Consider the following 21,363-nt stretch of genomic DNA (forward strand, 5'->3'; position numbering starts at 1 on the left):
TCGACAATGGGGGAACCCTCCACAGCAGTCGCTCACTCCACATCCACTGAAACGGCGACGTCAACCTCTTCCACTCGGCCACCCATGTCTACTCTTGAGGCCACCTCCACACCACTCTCCACCACAACACCAAGCTCTACCACAGCTCCTGCAACAACCACTGCAGTCCCTTCCAGCACAGCTGCAACATCCACTCGTGCCCCTGGCACAACTCAAGCTCCCGACACCACAGAGGCCACTACCACGCTCCGGGAAGAAACTTCGTCTTCTTCTTCTGCGACAAGCCCAGAGAATACCTCCACTCCTCCTCTCACCTCTACTCTGGAGACCACTTCCCCAGCTCTCACCACACCTACATCCACCTCTCCACCGGCCACCACCTCTACTGCTGCTCGCACAGCAACATCAACCCTTGAGGCCACCACTGCGATCACCTCGACAATGGGGGAACCCTCCACAGCAGTCGCTCACTCCACATCCGCTGAAACACCGACTTCAACCTCTTCCACTCGGCCACCCATGTCTACTCTTGAGGCCACCTCCACACCACTCTCCACCACAACACCAAGCTCTACCACAGCTCCTGCAACAACCACTGCACTCCCTTCCAGCACAGCTGCAACATCCACTCCTGCCCGGGACACAACTCAAGCTCCCGACACCACAGAGGCCACTACCACTCTCCGGGCACAAACTTCGTCTTCTTCTCCTGCCACAAGCCCGGAGAATACCTCCACTCCTCCTCTCACCTCTACTCTGGAGACCACTTCCCCAGCTCTCACCACACCTACCCCCACCTCTCTGCCGCCCACCACCTCTACTGCTGCTCGCACAGCAACATCAACCCTTGAGGCCACCACAGCCGCCACCTCGACAGTGGCGCAGCCCTCCACGTCACTTGCGCACTCCACACCTCCTCACACTCTGGCTTCAAGCCCTTCCACCTCAGCACCCTTGTCTACTCTTGACAACACTGGAAGACTCACCTCCACCTCAGCACAAAGCCCCAGCACAACTGCTGCAACCACCACTGCAGTGCCGTCAAGCACAGCTGGAATATCCACTGCGTCTCAATTCCCATTGGCAGTAACAGAGGCAAGAGGGGCGACCACCACAGTGCTTGCACAAACGTCCTCTTCTAGTTCTGGAACAAGCCCAGCTCCAGAGAACACCACCACTCCTCCTCTCAGCTCTACTCTGGAGAACACTTCCCCAGCTCTCACCACAACTCCACCCAGCTCTACTCCAGCCATAACCTCCACCGCTGAAGGTACAGCCACCTCAAACCTTGAAGCCACCACTGCGATCACCTCGACAATGGGGGAACCCTCCACAGCAGTCGCTCACTCCACATCCGCTGAAACGGCGACTTCAACCTCTTCCACTCGGCCACCCATGTCTACTCTTGAGGCCACCTCCACACCACTCTCCACCACAACACCAAGCTCTACCACAGCTCCTGCAACAACCACTGCAGTCCCTTCCAGCACAGCTGCAACATCCACTCGTGCCCCTGGCACAACTCAAGCTCCCGACACCACAGAGGCCACTACCACGCTCCGGGAAGAAACTTCGTCTTCTTCTTCTGCGACAAGCCCAGAGAATACCTCCACTCCTCCTCTCACCTCTACTCTGGAGACCACTTCCCCAGCTCTCACCACACCTACATCCACCTCTCCACCGGCCACCACCTCTACTGCTGCTCGCACAGGAACATCAACCCTTGAGGCCACCACTGCGATCACCTCGACAATGGGGGAACCCTCCACAGCAGTCGCTCACTCCACATCCGCTGAAACACCGACTTCAACCTCTTCCACTCGGCCACCCATGTCTACTCTTGAGGCCACCTCCACACCACTCTCCACCACAACACCAAGCTCTACCACAGCTCCTGCAACAACCACTGCAGTCCCTTCCAGCACAGCTGCAACATCCACTCGTGCCCCTGGCACAACTCAAGCTCCCGACACCACAGAGGCCACTACCATTCTCCGGGCACAAACTTCGTCTTCTTCTTCTGCGACAAGCCCAGAGAATACCTCCACTCCTCCTCTCACCTCTACTCTGGAGACCACTTCCCCAGCTCTCACCACACCTACATCCACCTCTCCACCGGCCACCACCTCTACTGCTGCTCGCACAGCAACATCAACCCTTGAGGCCACCACTGCGATCACCTCGACAATGGGGGAACCCTCCACAGCAGTCGCTCACTCCACATCCGCTGAAACACCGACTTCAACCTCTTCCACTCGGCCACCCATGTCTACTCTTGAGGCCACCTCCACACCACTCTCCACCACAACACCAAGCTCTACCACAGCTCCTGCAACAACCACTGCAGTCCCTTCCAGCACAGCTGCAACATCCATTCCTGCCCGGGACACAACTCAAGCTCCCGACACCACAGAGGCCACTACCACGCTCCGGGAAGAAACTTCGTCTTCTTCTTCTGCGACAAGCCCAGAGAATACCTCCACTCCTCCTCTCACCTCTACCCTGGAGACCACTTCCCCAGCTCTCACCACACCTACCCCCACCTCTCTGCCGCCCACCACCTCTACTGCTGCTCGCACAGCAACATCAACCCTTGAGGCCACCACGGCCGCCACCTCGACAGTGGCGCAGCCCTCCACGTCACTTGCGCACTCCACACCTCCTCACACTGTGGCTTCAAGCCCTTCCACCTCAGCACCCTTGTCTACTCTTGACAACACTGGAAGACTCACCTCCACCTCAGCACAAAGCCCCAGCACAACTGCTGCAACCACCACTGCAGTGCCGTCAAGCACAGCTGGAATATCCACTGCGTCTCAATTCCCATTGGCAGTAACAGAGGCAAGAGGGGCGACCACCACAGTGCGTGCACAAACGTCCTCTTCTAGTTCTGGAACAAGCCCAGCTCCAGAGAACACCACCACTCCTCCTCTCAGCTCTACTCTGGAGAACACTTCCCCAGCTCTCACCACAACTCCACCCAGCTCTACTCCAGCCATAACCTCCACCGCTGAAGGTACAGCCACCTCAAACCTTGAAACCACCACTGCGATCACCTCGACAATGGGGGAACCCTCCACAGCAGTCGCTCACTCCACATCCACTGAAACGGCGACTTCAACCTCTTCCACTCGGCCACCCATGTCTACTCTTGAGGCCACCTCCACACCACTCTCCACCACAACACCAAGCTGTACCACAGCTCCTGCAACAACCACTGCAGTCCCTTCCAGCACAGCTGCAACATCCACTCGTGCCCCTGGCACAACTCAAGCTCCCGACACCACAGAGGCCACTACCACGCTCCGGGAAGAAACTTCGTCTTCTTCTTCTGCGACAAGCCCAGAGAATACCTCCACTCCTCCTCTCACCTCTACTCTGGAGACCACTTCCCCAGCTCTCACCACACCTACATCCACCTCTCCACCGGCCACCACCTCTACTGCTGCTCGCACAGGAACATCAACCCTTGAGGCCACCACTGCGATCACCTCGACAATGGGGGAACCCTCCACAGCAGTCGCTCACTCCACATCCACTGAAACACCGACTTCAACCTCTTCCACTCGGCCACCCATGTCTACTCTTGAGGCCACCTCCACACCACTCTCCACCACAACACCAAGCTCTACCACAGCTCCTGCAACAACCACTGCAGTCCCTTCCAGCACAGCTGCAACATCCACTCGTGCCCCTGGCACAACTCAAGCTCCCGACACCACAGAGGCCACTACCACGCTCCGGGAAGAAACTTCGTCTTCTTCTGCCACAAGCCCAGAGAATACCTCCACTCCTCCTCTCACCTCTACTCTGGAGACCACTTCCCCAGCTCTCACCACACCTACATCCACCTCTCCACCGGCCACCACCTCTACTGCTGCTCGCACAGGAACATCAACCCTTGAGGCCACCACGGCCGCCACCTCGACAGTGGCGCAGCCCTCCACGTCACTTGCGCACTCCACACCTCCTCACACTGTGGCTTCAACTCTTTCCACCTCAGCACCCTTGTCTACTCTTGACAACACTGGAAGACTCACCTCCACCTCAGCACAAAGCCCCAGCACAACTGCTGCAACCACCACTGCAGTGCCGTCAAGCACAGCTGGAATATCCACTGCGTCTCAATTCCCATTGGCAGTAACAGAGGCAAGAGGGGCGACCACCACAGTGCTTGCACAAATGTCCTCTTCTAGTTCTGGAACAAGCCCAACTCCAGAGAACACCACCACTCCTCCTCTCAGCTCTACTCTGGAGAACACTTCCCCAGCTCTCACCACAACTGCACCCAGCTCTACACCAGCCATAACCTCCACCGCTGAAGGTACAGCCACCTCAACCCTTGAAGCCACCACTGCGATCACCTCGACAATGGGGGAACCCTCCACAGCAGTCGCTCACTCCACATCCACTGAAACGGCGACGTCAACCTCTTCCACTCGGCCACCCATGTCTACTCTTGAGGCCACCTCCACACCACTCTCCACCACAACACCAAGCTCTACCACAGCTCCTGCAACAACCACTGCAGTCCCTTCCAGCACAGCTGCAACATCCACTCGTGCCCCTGGCACAACTCAAGCTCCCGACACCACAGAGGCCACTACCATTCTCCGGGCACAAACTTCGTCTTCTTCTCCTGCCACAAGCCCGGAGAATACCTCCACTCCTCCTATCACCTCTACCCTGGAGACCACTTCCCCAGCTCTCACCACACCTACCCCCACCTCTCTGCCGCCCACCACCTCTACTGCTGCTCGCACAGCAACATCAACCCTTGAGGCCACCACGGCCGCCACCTCGACAGTGGCGCAGCCCTCCACGTCACTTGCGCACTCCACACCTCCTCACACTCTGGCTTCAAGCCCTTCCACCTCAGCACCCTTGTCTACTCTTGACAACACTGGAAGACTCACCTCCACCTCAGCACAAAGCCCCAGCACAACTGCTGCAACCACCACTGCAGTGGCGTCAAGCACAGCTGGAATATCCACTGCGTCTCAATTCCCATTGGCAGTAACAGAGGCAAGAGGGGCGACCACCACAGTGCTTGCACAAACGTCCTCTTCTAGTTCTGGAACAAGCCCAGCTCCAGAGAACACCACCACTCCTCCTCTCAGCTCTACTCTGGAGAACACTTCCCCAGCTCTCACCACAACTCCACCCAGCTCTACTCCAGCCATAACCTCCACCGCTGAAGGTACAGCCACCTCAAACCTTGAAGCCACCACTGCGATCACCTCGACAATGGGGGAACCCTCCACAGCAGTCGCTCACTCCACATCCGCTGAAACACCGACTTCAACCTCTTCCACTCGGCCACCCATGTCTACTCTTGAGGCCACCTCCACACCACTCTCCACCACAACACCAAGCTCTACCACAGCTCCTGCAACAACCACTGCAGTCCCTTCCAGCACAGCTGCAACATCCACTCGTGCCCCTGGCACAACTCAAGCTCCCGACACCACAGAGGCCACTACCACGCTCCGGGAAGAAACTTCGTCTTCTTCTTCTGCGACAAGCCCAGAGAATACCTCCACTCCTCCTCTCACCTCTACTCTGGAGACCACTTCCCCAGCTCTCACCACACCTACATCCACCTCTCCACCGGCCACCACCTCTACTGCTGCTCGCACAGGAACATCAACCCTTGAGGCCACCACTGCGATCACCTCGACAATGGGGGAACCCTCCACAGCAGTCGCTCACTCCACATCCACTGAAACACCGACTTCAACCTCTTCCACTCGGCCACCCATGTCTACTCTTGAGGCCACCTCCACACCACTCTCCACCACAACACCAAGCTCTACCACAGCTCCTGCAACAACCACTGCACTCCCTTCCAGCACAGCTGCAACATCCACTCGTGCCCCTGGCACAACTCAAGCTCCCGACACCACAGAGGCCACTACCACGCTCCGGGAAGAAACTTCGTCTTCTTCTGCCACAAGCCCAGAGAATACCTCCACTCCTCCTCTCACCTCTACTCTGGAGACCACTTCCCCAGCTCTCACCACACCTACATCCACCTCTCCACCGGCCACCACCTCTACTGCTGCTCGCACAGGAACATCAACCCTTGAGGCCACCACGGCCGCCACCTCGACAGTGGCGCAGCCCTCCACGTCACTTGCGCACTCCACACCTCCTCACACTGTGGCTTCAACTCTTTCCACCTCAGCACCCTTGTCTACTCTTGACAACACTGGAAGACTCACCTCCACCTCAGCACAAAGCCCCAGCACAACTGCTGCAACCACCACTGCAGTGCCGTCAAGCACAGCTGGAATATCCACTGCGTCTCAATTCCCATTGGCAGTAACAGAGGCAAGAGGGGCGACCACCACAGTGCTTGCACAAATGTCCTCTTCTAGTTCTGGAACAAGCCCAACTCCAGAGAACACCACCACTCCTCCTCTCAGCTCTACTCTGGAGAACACTTCCCCAGCTCTCACCACAACTGCACCCAGCTCTACACCAGCCATAACCTCCACCGCTGAAGGTACAGCCACCTCAACCCTTGAAGCCACCACTGCGATCACCTCGACAATGGGGGAACCCTCCACAGCAGTCGCTCACTCCACATCCACTGAAACGGCGACGTCAACCTCTTCCACTCGGCCACCCATGTCTACTCTTGAGGCCACCTCCACACCACTCTCCACCACAACACCAAGCTCTACCACAGCTCCTGCAACAACCACTGCAGTCCCTTCCAGCACAGCTGCAACATCCACTCGTGCCCCTGGCACAACTCAAGCTCCCGACACCACAGAGGCCACTACCACGCTCCGGGAAGAAACTTCGTCTTCTTCTTCTGCGACAAGCCCAGAGAATACCTCCACTCCTCCTCTCACCTCTACTCTGGAGACCACTTCCCCAGCTCTCACCACACCTACATCCACCTCTCCACCGGCCACCACCTCTACTGCTGCTCGCACAGCAACATCAACCCTTGAGGCCACCACTGCGATCACCTCGACAATGGGGGAACCCTCCACAGCAGTCGCTCACTCCACATCCGCTGAAACACCGACTTCAACCTCTTCCACTCGGCCACCCATGTCTACTCTTGAGGCCACCTCCACACCACTCTCCACCACAACACCAAGCTCTACCACAGCTCCTGCAACAACCACTGCAGTCCCTTCCAGCACAGCTGCAACATCCACTCCTGCCCGGGACACAACTCAAGCTCCCGACACCACAGAGGCCACTACCATTCTCCGGGCACAAACTTCGTCTTCTTCTCCTGCCACAAGCCCGGAGAATACCTCCACTCCTCCTATCACCTCTACCCTGGAGACCACTTCCCCAGCTCTCACCACACCTACCCCCACCTCTCTGCCGCCCACCACCTCTACTGCTGCTCGCACAGCAACATCAACCCTTGAGGCCACCACGGCCGCCACCTCGACAGTGGCGCAGCCCTCCACGTCACTTGCGCACTCCACACCTCCTCACACTCTGGCTTCAAGCCCTTCCACCTCAGCACCCTTGTCTACTCTTGACAACACTGGAAGACTCACCTCCACCTCAGCACAAAGCCCCAGCACAACTGCTGCAACCACCACTGCAGTGGCGTCAAGCACAGCTGGAATATCCACTGCGTCTCAATTCCCATTGGCAGTAACAGAGGCAAGAGGGGCGACCACCACAGTGCTTGCACAAACGTCCTCTTCTAGTTCTGGAACAAGCCCAGCTCCAGAGAACACCACCACTCCTCCTCTCAGCTCTACTCTGGAGAACACTTCCCCAGCTCTCACCACAACTCCACCCAGCTCTACTCCAGCCATAACCTCCACCGCTGAAGGTACAGCCACCTCAAACCTTGAAGCCACCACTGCGATCACCTCGACAATGGGGGAACCCTCCACAGCAGTCGCTCACTCCACATCCGCTGAAACACCGACTTCAACCTCTTCCACTCGGCCACCCATGTCTACTCTTGAGGCCACCTCCACACCACTCTCCACCACAACACCAAGCTCTACCACAGCTCCTGCAACAACCACTGCAGTCCCTTCCAGCACAGCTGCAACATCCACTCGTGCCCCTGGCACAACTCAAGCTCCCGACACCACAGAGGCCACTACCACGCTCCGGGAAGAAACTTCGTCTTCTTCTTCTGCGACAAGCCCAGAGAATACCTCCACTCCTCCTCTCACCTCTACTCTGGAGACCACTTCCCCAGCTCTCACCACACCTACATCCACCTCTCCACCGGCCACCACCTCTACTGCTGCTCGCACAGGAACATCAACCCTTGAGGCCACCACTGCGATCACCTCGACAATGGGGGAACCCTCCACAGCAGTCGCTCACTCCACATCCACTGAAACACCGACTTCAACCTCTTCCACTCGGCCACCCATGTCTACTCTTGAGGCCACCTCCACACCACTCTCCACCACAACACCAAGCTCTACCACAGCTCCTGCAACAACCACTGCACTCCCTTCCAGCACAGCTGCAACATCCACTCGTGCCCCTGGCACAACTCAAGCTCCCGACACCACAGAGGCCACTACCACGCTCCGGGAAGAAACTTCGTCTTCTTCTGCCACAAGCCCAGAGAATACCTCCACTCCTCCTCTCACCTCTACTCTGGAGACCACTTCCCCAGCTCTCACCACACCTACATCCACCTCTCCACCGGCCACCACCTCTACTGCTGCTCGCACAGGAACATCAACCCTTGAGGCCACCACGGCCGCCACCTCGACAGTGGCGCAGCCCTCCACGTCACTTGCGCACTCCACACCTCCTCACACTGTGGCTTCAACTCTTTCCACCTCAGCACCCTTGTCTACTCTTGACAACACTGGAAGACTCACCTCCACCTCAGCACAAAGCCCCAGCACAACTGCTGCAACCACCACTGCAGTGCCGTCAAGCACAGCTGGAATATCCACTGCGTCTCAATTCCCATTGGCAGTAACAGAGGCAAGAGGGGCGACCACCACAGTGCTTGCACAAATGTCCTCTTCTAGTTCTGGAACAAGCCCAACTCCAGAGAACACCACCACTCCTCCTCTCAGCTCTACTCTGGAGAACACTTCCCCAGCTCTCACCACAACTGCACCCAGCTCTACACCAGCCATAACCTCCACCGCTGAAGGTACAGCCACCTCAACCCTTGAAGCCACCACTGCGATCACCTCGACAATGGGGGAACCCTCCACAGCAGTCGCTCACTCCACATCCACTGAAACGGCGACGTCAACCTCTTCCACTCGGCCACCCATGTCTACTCTTGAGGCCACCTCCACACCACTCTCCACCACAACACCAAGCTCTACCACAGCTCCTGCAACAACCACTGCAGTCCCTTCCAGCACAGCTGCAACATCCACTCGTGCCCCTGGCACAACTCAAGCTCCCGACACCACAGAGGCCACTACCACGCTCCGGGAAGAAACTTCGTCTTCTTCTTCTGCGACAAGCCCAGAGAATACCTCCACTCCTCCTCTCACCTCTACTCTGGAGACCACTTCCCCAGCTCTCACCACACCTACATCCACCTCTCCACCGGCCACCACCTCTACTGCTGCTCGCACAGCAACATCAACCCTTGAGGCCACCACTGCGATCACCTCGACAATGGGGGAACCCTCCACAGCAGTCGCTCACTCCACATCCGCTGAAACACCGACTTCAACCTCTTCCACTCGGCCACCCATGTCTACTCTTGAGGCCACCTCCACACCACTCTCCACCACAACACCAAGCTCTACCACAGCTCCTGCAACAACCACTGCAGTCCCTTCCAGCACAGCTGCAACATCCACTCCTGCCCGGGACACAACTCAAGCTCCCGACACCACAGAGGCCACTACCATTCTCCGGGCACAAACTTCGTCTTCTTCTCCTGCCACAAGCCCGGAGAATACCTCCACTCCTCCTATCACCTCTACCCTGGAGACCACTTCCCCAGCTCTCACCACACCTACCCCCACCTCTCTGCCGCCCACCACCTCTACTGCTGCTCGCACAGCAACATCAACCCTTGAGGCCACCACGGCCGCCACCTCGACAGTGGCGCAGCCCTCCACGTCACTTGCGCACTCCACACCTCCTCACACTCTGGCTTCAAGCCCTTCCACCTCAGCACCCTTGTCTACTCTTGACAACACTGGAAGACTCACCTCCACCTCAGCACAAAGCCCCAGCACAACTGCTGCAACCACCACTGCAGTGGCGTCAAGCACAGCTGGAATATCCACTGCGTCTCAATTCCCATTGGCAGTAACAGAGGCAAGAGGGGCGACCACCACAGTGCTTGCACAAACGTCCTCTTCTAGTTCTGGAACAAGCCCAGCTCCAGAGAACACCACCACTCCTCCTCTCAGCTCTACTCTGGAGAACACTTCCCCAGCTCTCACCACAACTCCACCCAGCTCTACTCCAGCCATAACCTCCACCGCTGAAGGTACAGCCACCTCAAACCTTGAAGCCACCACTGCGATCACCTCGACAATGGGGGAACCCTCCACAGCAGTCGCTCACTCCACATCCGCTGAAACACCGACTTCAACCTCTTCCACTCGGCCACCCATGTCTACTCTTGAGGCCACCTCCACACCACTCTCCACCACAACACCAAGCTCTACCACAGCTCCTGCAACAACCACTGCAGTCCCTTCCAGCACAGCTGCAACATCCACTCGTGCCCCTGGCACAACTCAAGCTCCCGACACCACAGAGGCCACTACCACGCTCCGGGAAGAAACTTCGTCTTCTTCTTCTGCGACAAGCCCAGAGAATACCTCCACTCCTCCTCTCACCTCTACTCTGGAGACCACTTCCCCAGCTCTCACCACACCTACATCCACCTCTCCACCGGCCACCACCTCTACTGCTGCTCGCACAGTAACATCAACCCTTGAGGCCACCACTGCAATCACCTCGACAATGGGGGAACCCTCCACAGCAGTCGCTCACTCCACATCCGCTGAAACGGCAACTTCAACCTCTTCAACTCGGCCACCCATGTCTACTCTTGAGGCCACCTCCACACCACTCTCCACCACAACACCAAGCTCTACCACAGCTCCTGCAACAACCACTGCACTCCCTTCCAGCACAGCTGCAACATCCACTCCTGCCCGGGACACAACTCAAGCTCCCGACACCACAGAGGCCACTACCACTCTCCGGGCACAAACTTCGTCTTCTTCTCCTGCCACAAGCCCGGAGAATACCTCCACTCCTCCTCTCACCTCTACTCTGGAGACCACTTCCCCAGCTCTCACCACACCTACCCCCACCTCTCTGCCGCCCACCACCTCTACTGCTGCTCGCACAGCAACATCAACCCTTGAGGCCACCACAGCCGCCACCTCGACAGTGGCGCAGCCCTCCACGTCACTTGCGCACTCCACACCTCCTCACACTCTGGCTTCAAGCCCTTCCACCTCAGCACCCTTGTCTACTCTTGACAACACTGGAAGACTCACCTCCACCTCAGCACAAAGCCCCAGCACAACTGCTGCAACCACCACTGCAGTGCCGTCAAGCACAGCTGGAATATCCACTGCGTCTCAATTCCCATTGGCAGTAACAGAGGCAAGAGGGGCGACCACCACAGTGCTTGCACAAACGTCCTCTTCTAGTTCTGGAACAAGCCCAGCTCCAGAGAACACCACCACTCCTCCTCTCAGCTCTACTCTGGAGAACACTTCCCCAGCTCTCACCACAACTCCACCCAGCTCTACTCCAGCCATAACCTCCACCGCTGAAGGTACAGCCACCTCAACCCTTGAAGCCACCACTGCGATCACCTCGACAATGGGGGAACCCTCCACAGCAGTCGCTCACTCCACATCCGCTGAAACGGCGACTTCAACCTCTTCCACTCGGCCACCCATGTCTACTCTTGAGGCCACCTCCACACCACTCTCCACCACAACACCAAGCTCTACCACAGCTCCTGCAACAACCACTGCAGTCCCTTCCAGCACAGCTGCAACATCCACTCGTGCCCCTGGCACAACTCAAGCTCCCGACACCACAGAGGCCACTACCATTCTCCGGGCACAAACTTCGTCTTCTTCTTCTGCGACAAGCCCAGAGAATACCTCCACTCCTCCTCTCACCTCTACTCTGGAGACCACTTCCCCAGCTCTCACCACACCTACATCCACCTCTCCACCGGCCACCACCTCTACTGCTGCTCGCACAGCAACATCAACCCTTGAGGCCACCACTGCGATCACCTCGACAATGGGGGAACCCTCCACAGCAGTCGCTCACTCCACATCCGCTGAAACACCGACTTCAACCTCTTCCACTCGGCCACCCATGTCTACTCTTGAGGCCACCTCCACACCACTCTCCACCACAACACCAAGCTCTACCACAGCTCCTGCAACAACCACTGCAGTCCCTTCCAGCACAGCTGCAACATCCATTCCTGCCCGGGACACAACTCAAGCTCCCGACACCACAGAGGCCACTACCATTCTCCGGGAAGAAACTTCGTCTTCTTCTTCTGCGACAAGCCCAGAGAATACCTCCACTCCTCCTCTCACCTCTACCCTGGAGACCACTTCCCCAGCTCTCACCACACCTACCCCCACCTCTCTGCCGCCCACCACCTCTACTGCTGCTCGCACAGCAACATCAACCCTTGAGGCCACCACGGCCGCCACCTCGACAGTGGCGCAGCCCTCCACGTCACTTGCGCACTCCACACCTCCTCACACTCTGGCTTCAAGCCCTTCCACCTCAGCACCCTTGTCTACTCTTGACAACACTGGAAGACTCACCTCCACCTCAGCACAAAGCCCCAGCACAACTGCTGCAACCACCACTGCAGTGGCGTCAAGCACAGCTGGAATATCCACTGCGTCTCAATTCCCATTGGCAGTAACAGAGGCAAGAGGGGCGACCACCACAGTGCGTGCACAAACGTCCTCTTCTAGTTCTGGAACAAGCCCAGCTCCAGAGAACACCACCACTCCTCCTCTCAGCTCTACTCTGGAGAACACTTCCCCAGCTCTCACCACAACTCCACCCAGCTCTACTCCAGCCATAACCTCCACCGCTGAAGGTACAGCCACCTCAAACCTTGAAACCACCACTGCGATCACCTCGACAATGGGGGAACCCTCCACAGCAGTCGCTCACTCCACATCCACTGAAACGGCGACTTCAACCTCTTCCACTCGGCCACCCATGTCTACTCTTGAGGCCACCTCCACACCACTCTCCACCACAACACCAAGCTCTACCACAGCTCCTGCAACAACCACTGCAGTCCCTTCCAGCACAGCTGCAACATCCACTCGTGCCCCTGGCACAACTCAAGCTCCCGACACCACAGAGGCCACTACCACGCTCCGGGAAGAAACTTCGTCTTCTTCTTCTGCGACAAGCCCGGAGAATACCTCCACTCCTCCTCTCAGCTCTACTCTGGAGACCACTTCCCCAGCTCTCACCACACCTACATCCACCTCTCCACCGGCCACCACCTCTACTGCTGCTCGCACAGTAACATCAACCCTTGAGGCCACCACTGCGATCACCTCGACAATGGGGGAACCCTCCACAGCAGTCGCTCACTCCACATCCACTGAAACACCGACTTCAACCTCTTCCACTCGGCCACCCATGTCTACTCTTGAGGCCACCTCCACACCACTCTCCACCACAACACCAAGCTCTACCACAGCTCCTGCAACAACCACTGCACACCCTTCCAGCACAGCTGCAACATCCACTCGTGCCCCTGGCACAACTCAAGCTCCCGACACCACAGAGGCCACTACCACGCTCCGGGAAGAAACTTCGTCTTCTTCTGCCACAAGCCCAGAGAATACCTCCACTCCTCCTCTCACCTCTACTCTGGAGACCACTTCCCCAGCTCTCACCACACCTACATCCACCTCTCCACCGGCCACCACCTCTACTGCTGCTCGCACAGGAACATCAACCCTTGAGGCCACCACGGCCGCCACCTCGACAGTGGCGCAGCCCTCCACGTCACTTGCGCACTCCACACCTCCTCACACTCTGGCTTCAAGCCCTTCCACCTCAGCACCCTTGTCTACTCTGGACAACACTGGAAGACTCACCTCCACCTCAGCACAAAGCCCCAGCACAACTGCTGCAACCACCACTGCAGTGGCGTCAAGCACAGCTGGAATATCCACTGCGTCTCAATTCCCATTGGCAGTAACAGAGGCAAGAGGGGCGACCACCACAGTGCTTGCACAGACGTCCTCTTCTAGTTCTGGAACAAGCCCAACTCCAGAGAACACCACCACTCCTCCTCTCAGCTCTACTCTGGAGAACACTTCCCCAGCTCTCACCACAACTGCACCCAGCTCTACTCCAGCCATAACCTCCACCGCTGAAGGTACAGCCACCTCAACCCTTGAAGCCACCACTGCGATCACCTCGACAATGGGGGAACCCTCCACAGCAGTCGCTCACTCCACATCCGCTGAAACGGCGACTTCAACCTCTTCCACTCGGCCACCCATGTCTACTCTTGAGGCCACCTCCACACCACTCTCCACCACAACACCAAGCTCTACCACAGCTCCTGCAACAACCACTGCAGTCCCTTCCAGCACAGCTGCAACATCCACTCGTGCCCCTGGCACAACTCAAGCTCCCGACACCACAGAGGCCACTACCACGCTCCGGGAAGAAACTTCGTCTTCTTCTGCGACAAGCCCAGAGAATACCTCCACTCCTCCTCTCACCTCTACTCTGGAGACCACTTCCCCAGCTCTCACCACACCTACATCCACCTCTCCACCGGCCACCACCTCTACTGCTGCTCGCACAGTAACATCAACCCTTGAGGCCACCACTGCGATCACCTCGACAATGGGGGAACCCTCCACAGCAGTCGCTCACTCCACATCCGCTGAAACGGCGACTTCAACCTCTTCCACTCGGCCACCCATGTCTACTCTTGAGGCCACCTCCACACCACTCTCCACCACAACACCAAGCTCTACCACAGCTCCTGCAACAACCACTGCAGTCCCTTCCAGCACAGCTGCAACATCCACTCCTGCCCGGGACACAACTCAAGCTCCCGACACCACAGAGGCCACTACCACTCTCCGGGCACAAACTTCGTCTTCTTCTCCTGCCACAAGCCCGGAGAATACCTCCACTCCTCCTATCACCTCTACCCTGGAGACCACTTCCCCAGCTCTCACCACACCTACCCCCACCTCTCTGCCGCCCACCACCTCTACTGCTGCTCGCACAGCAACATCAACCCTTGAGGCCACCACAGCCGCCACCTCGACAGTGGCGCAGCCCTCCACGTCACTTGCGCACTCCACACCTCCTCACACTCTGGCTTCAAGCCCTTCCACCTCAGCACCCTTGTCTACTCTTGACAACACTGGAAGACTCACCTCCACCTCAGCACAAAGCCCCAGCACAACTGCTGCAACCACCACTGCAGTGCCGTCAAGCACAGCTGGAATATCCACTGCGTCTCAATTCCCATTGGCAGTAACAGAGGCAAGAGGGGCGACCACCACAGTGCTTGCACAAACGTCCTCTTCTAGTTCTGGAACAAGCCCAGCTCCAGAGAACACCACCACTCCTCCTCTCAGCTCTACTCTGGAGAACACTTCCCCAGCTCTCACCACAACTCCACCCAGCTCTACTCCAGCCATAACCTCCACCGCTGAAGGTACAGCCACCTCAACCCTTGAAGCCACCACTGCGATCACCTCGACAATGGGGGAACCCTCCACAGCAGTCGCTCACTCCACATCCACTGAAACGGCGACGTCAACCTCTTCCACTCGGCCACCCATGTCTACTCTTGAGGCCACCTCCACACCACTCTCCACCACAACACCAAGCTCTACCACAGCTCCTGCAACAACCACTGCAGTCCCTTCCAGCACAGCTGCAACATCCACTCGTGCCCCTGGCACAACTCAAGCTCCCGACACCACAGAGGCCACTACCATTCTCCGGGCACAAACTTCGTCTTCTTCTTCTGCGACAAGCCCAGAGAATACCTCCACTCCTCCTCTCACCTCTACTCTGGAGACCACTTCCCCAGCTCTCACCACACCTACATCCACCTCTCCACCGGCCACCACCTCTACTGCTGCTCGCACAGCAACATCAACCCTTGAGGCCACCACTGCGATCACCTCGACAATGGGGGAACCCTCCACAGCAGTCGCTCACTCCACATCCGCTGAAACGGCGACTTCAACCTCTTCCACTCGGCCACCCATGTCTACTCTTGAGGCCACCTCCACACCACTCTCCACCACAACACCAAGCTCTACCACAGCTCCTGCAACAACCACTGCAGTCCCTTCCAGCACAGCTGCAACATCCATTCCTGCCCGGGACACAACTCAAGCTCCCGACACCACAGAGGCCACTACCACGCTCCGGGAAGAAACTTCGTCTTCTTCTTCTGCGACAAGCCCAGAGAATACCTCCACTCCTCCTCTCACCTCTACCCTGGAGACCACTTCCCCAGCTCTCACCACACCTACCCCCACCTCTCTGCCGCCCACCACCTCTACTGCTGCTCGCACAGCAACATCAACCCTTGAGGCCACCACGGCCGCCACCTCGACAGTGGCGCAGCCCTCCACGTCACTTGCGCACTCCACACCTCCTCACACTCTGGCTTCAAGCCCTTCCACCTCAGCACCCTTGTCTACTCTTGACAACACTGGAAGACTCACCTCCACCTCAGCACAAAGCCCCAGCACAACTGCTGCAACCACCACTGCAGTGGCGTCAAGCACAGCTGGAATATCCACGGCGTCTCAATTCCCATTGGCAGTAACAGAGGCAAGAGGGGCGACCACCACAGTGCGTGCACAAACGTCCTCTTCTAGTTCTGGAACAAGCCCAGCTCCAGAGAACACCACCACTCCTCCTCTCAGCTCTACTCTGGAGAACACTTCCCCAGCTCTCACCACAACTCCACCCAGCTCTACTCCAGCCATAACCTCCACCGCTGAAGGTACAGCCACCTCAACCCTTGAAGCCACCACTGCGATCACCTCGACAATGGGGGAACCCTCCACAGCAGTCGCTCACTCCACATCCACTGAAACGGCGACGTCAACCTCTTCCACTCGGCCACCCATGTCTACTCTTGAGGCCACCTCCACACCACTCTCCACCACAACACCAAGCTCTACCACAGCTCCTGCAACAACCACTGCAGTCCCTTCCAGCACAGCTGCAACATCCACTCGTGCCCCTGGCACAACTCAAGCTCCCGACACCACAGAGGCCACTACCATTCTCCGGGCACAAACTTCGTCTTCTTCTTCTGCGACAAGCCCAGAGAATACCTCCACTCCTCCTCTCACCTCTACTCTGGAGACCACTTCCCCAGCTCTCACCACACCTACATCCACCTCTCCACCGGCCACCACCTCTACTGCTGCTCGCACAGCAACATCAACCCTTGAGGCCACCACTGCGATCACCTCGACAATGGGGGAACCCTCCACAGCAGTCGCTCACTCCACATCCGCTGAAACGGCGACTTCAACCTCTTCCACTCGGCCACCCATGTCTACTCTTGAGGCCACCTCCACACCACTCTCCACCACAACACCAAGCTCTACCACAGCTCCTGCAACAACCACTGGAGTCCCTTCCAGCACAGCTGCAACATCCATTCCTGCCCGGGACACAACTCAAGCTCCCGACACCACAGAGGCCACTACCACGCTCCGGGCACAAACTTCGTCTTCTTCTTCTGCCACAAGCCCAGAGAATACCTCCACTCCTCCTCTCACCTCTACCCTGGAGACCACTTCCCCAGCTCTCACCACACCTACATCCACCTCTCTGCCGCCCACCACCTCTACTGCTGCTCGCACAGCAACATCAACCCTTGAGGCCACCACGGCCGCCACCTCGACAGTGGCGCAGCCCTCCACGTCACTTGCGCACTCCACACCTCCTCACACTCTGGCTTCAAGCCCTTCCACCTCAGCACCCTTGTCTACTCTTGACAACACTGGAAGACTCACCTCCACCTCAGCACAAAGCCCCAGCACAACTGCTGCAACCACCACTTCAGTGGCGTCAAGCACAGCTGAAATATCCACTGCGCCTCAATTCCCATTGGCAGTAACAGAGGCAAGAGGGGCGACCACCACAGTGCGTGCACAAACGTCCTCTTCTAGTTCTGGAACAAGCCCAGCTCCAGAGAGCACCACCACTCCTCCTCTCAGCTCTACTCTGGAGAACACTTCCCCAGCTCTCACCACAACTGCACCCAGCTCTACTCCAGCCATAACCTCCACCGCTGAAGGTACAGCCACCTCAAACCTTGAAGCCACCACTGCGATCACCTCGACAATGGGGGAACCCTCCACAGCAGTCGCTCACTCCACATCCACTGAAACACCGACTTCAACCTCTTCCACTCGGCCACCCATGTCTACTCTTGAGGCCACCTCCACACCACTCTCCACCACAACACCAAGCTCTACCACAGCTCCTGCAACAACCACTGTAGTCCCTTCCAGCACAGCTGCAACATCCACTCGTGCCCCTGGCACAACTCAAGCTCCCGACACCACAGAGGCCACTACCACGCTCCGGGAAGAAACTTCGTCTTCTTCTTCTGCGACAAGCCCAGAGAATACCTCCACTCCTCCTCTCACCTCTACTCTGGAGACCACTTCCCCAGCTCTCACCACACCTACATCCACCTCTCCACCGGCCACCACCTCTACTGCTGCTCGCACAGCAACATCAACCCTTGAGGCCACCACTGCAATCACCTCGACAATGGGGGAACCCTCCACAGCAGTCGCTCACTCCACATCCGCTGAAACACCGACTTCAACCTCTTCCACTCGGCCACCCATGTCTACTCTTGAGGCCACCTCCACACCACTCTCCACCACAACACCAAGCTCTACCACAGCTCCTGCAACAACCACTGCAGTCCCTTCCAGCACAGCTGCAACATCCACTCCTGCCCGGGACACAACTCAAGCTCCCGAGACAACAGAGGCCACTACCACTCTCCGGGCACAAACTTCGTCTTCTTCTCCTGCCACAAGCCCAGAGAATACCTCCACTCCTCCTAACACCTCTACCCTGGAGACCACTTCCCCAGCTCTCACCACACCTACCCCCACCTCTCTGCCGCCCACCACCTCTACTGCTGCTCGCACAGCAACATCAACCCTTGAGGCCACCACGGCCGCCACCTCGACAGTGGCGCAGCCCTCCACGTCACTTGCGCACTCCACACCTCCTCACACTGTGGCTTCAAGCCCTTCCACCTCAGCACCCTTGTCTACTCTTGACAACACTGGAAGACTCACCTCCACCTCAGCACAAAGCCCCAGCACAACTGCTGCAACCACCACTTCAGTGGCGTCAAGCACAGCTGCAATATCCACTGCGCCTCAAATCCCATTGGCAGTAACAGAGGCAAGAGGGGCGACCACCACAGTGCTTGCACAGACGTCCTCTTCTAGTTCTGGAACAAGCCCAACTCCAGAGAACACCACCACTCCTCCTCTCAGCTCTACTCTGGAGAACACTTCCCCAGCTCTCACCACAACTGCACCCAGCTCTACTCCAGCCATAACCTCCACCGCTGAAGGTACAGCCACCTCAACCCTTGAAGCCACCACTGCGATCACCTCGACAATGGGGGAACCCTCCACAGCAGTCGCTCACTCCACATCCACTGAAACACCGACTTCAACCTCTTCAACTCGGCCACCCATGTCTACTCTTGAGGCCACCTCCACACCACTCTCCACCACAACACCAAGCTCTACCACAGCTCCTGCAACAACCACTGCAGTCCCTTCCAGCACAGCTGCAACATCCACTCGTGCCCCTGGCACAACTCAAGCTCCCGACACCACAGAGGCCACTACCACGCTCCGGGAAGAAACTTCGTCTTCTTCTTCTGCGACAAGCCCAGAGAATACCTCCACTCCTCCTCTCACCTCTACTCTGGAGACCACTTCCCCAGCTCTCACCACACCTACATCCACCTCTCCACCGGCCACCACCTCTACTGCTGCTCGCACAGCAACATCAACCCTTGAGGCCACCACTGCGATCACCTCGACAATGGGGGAACCCTCCACAGCAGTCGCTCACTCCACATCCGCTGAAACTGCGACTTCAACCTCTTCAACTCGGCCACCCATGTCTACTCTTGAGGCCACCTCCACACCACTCTCCACCACAACACCAAGCTCTACCACAGCTCCTGCAACAACCACTGCACTCCCTTCCAGCACAGCTGCAACATCCACTCCTGCCCGGGACACAACTCAAGCTCCCGACACCACAGAGGCCACTACCACTCTCCGGGCACAAACTTCGTCTTCTTCTCCTGCCACAAGCCCGGAGAATACCTCCACTCCTCCTATCACCTCTATCCTGGAGACCACTTCCCCAGCTCTCACCACACCTACCCCCACCTCTCTGCCGCCCACCACCTCTACTGCTGCTCGCACAGCAACATCAACCCTTGAGGCCACCACAGCCGCCACCTCGACAGTGGCGCAGCCCTCCACGTCACTTGCGCACTCCACACCTCCTCACACTGTGGCTTCAAGCCCTTCCACCTCAGCACCCTTGTCTACTCTTGACAACACTGGAAGACTCACCTCCACCTCAGCACAAAGCCCCAGCACAACTGCTGCAACCACCACTGCAGTGGCGTCAAGCACAGCTGGAATATCCACTGCGCCTCAATTCCCATTGGCAGTAACAGAGGCAAGAGGGGCGACCACCACAGTGCTTGCACAGACGTCCGCTTCTAGTTCTGGAACAAGCCCAGCTCCAGAGAACACCACCACTCCTCCTCTCAGCTCTACTCTGGAGAACACTTCCCCAGCTCTCACCACAACTGCACCCAGCTCTACTCCAGCCATAACCTCCACCGCTGAAGGTACAGCCACCTCAAACCTTGAAGCCACCACTGCGATCACCTCGACAATGGGGGAACCCTCCACAGCAGTCGCTCACTCCACATCCACTGAAACGGCGACTTCAACCTCTTCCACTCGGCCACCCATGTCTACTCTTGAGGCCACCTCCACACCACTCTCCACCACAACACCAAGCTCTACCACAGCTCCTGCAACAACCACTGCAGTCCCTTCCAGCACAGCTGCAACATCCACTCGTGCCCCTGGCACAACTCAAGCTCCCGACACCACAGAGGCCACTACCACGCTCCGGGAAGAAACTTCGTCTTCTTCTTCTGCGACAAGCCCAGAGAATACCTCCACTCCTCCTCTCACCTCTACTCTGGAGACCACTTCCCCAGCTCTCACCACACCTACATCCACCTCTCCACCGGCCACCACCTCTACTGCTGCTCGCACAGTA

General features: G+C 57.8%; 1 protein-coding gene across 1 annotated transcript in view; it reads left to right on the forward strand.

Annotated features, from left to right (window-relative positions):
- Positions 1–441: 441 nt before the first annotated feature.
- MUC16 (mucin 16, cell surface associated) overlaps positions 442–21,363 on the forward strand; it is an 88,335-nt gene continuing 67,413 nt past the window's right edge. Inside the window, exons 1-2 of the mRNA XM_071577830.1 lie at positions 442–20,920; positions 21,061–21,360. Of these exons, the coding sequence (XP_071433931.1) occupies positions 442–20,920; positions 21,061–21,360 (20,779 nt within the window). The remainder of the gene's footprint in view (positions 20,921–21,060; positions 21,361–21,363) is intronic.

This window comes from Pithys albifrons, chromosome 27 (assembly GCF_047495875.1).
Source record: "Pithys albifrons albifrons isolate INPA30051 chromosome 27, PitAlb_v1, whole genome shotgun sequence".
Taxonomy (NCBI): Eukaryota; Metazoa; Chordata; class Aves; order Passeriformes; family Thamnophilidae; genus Pithys; species Pithys albifrons.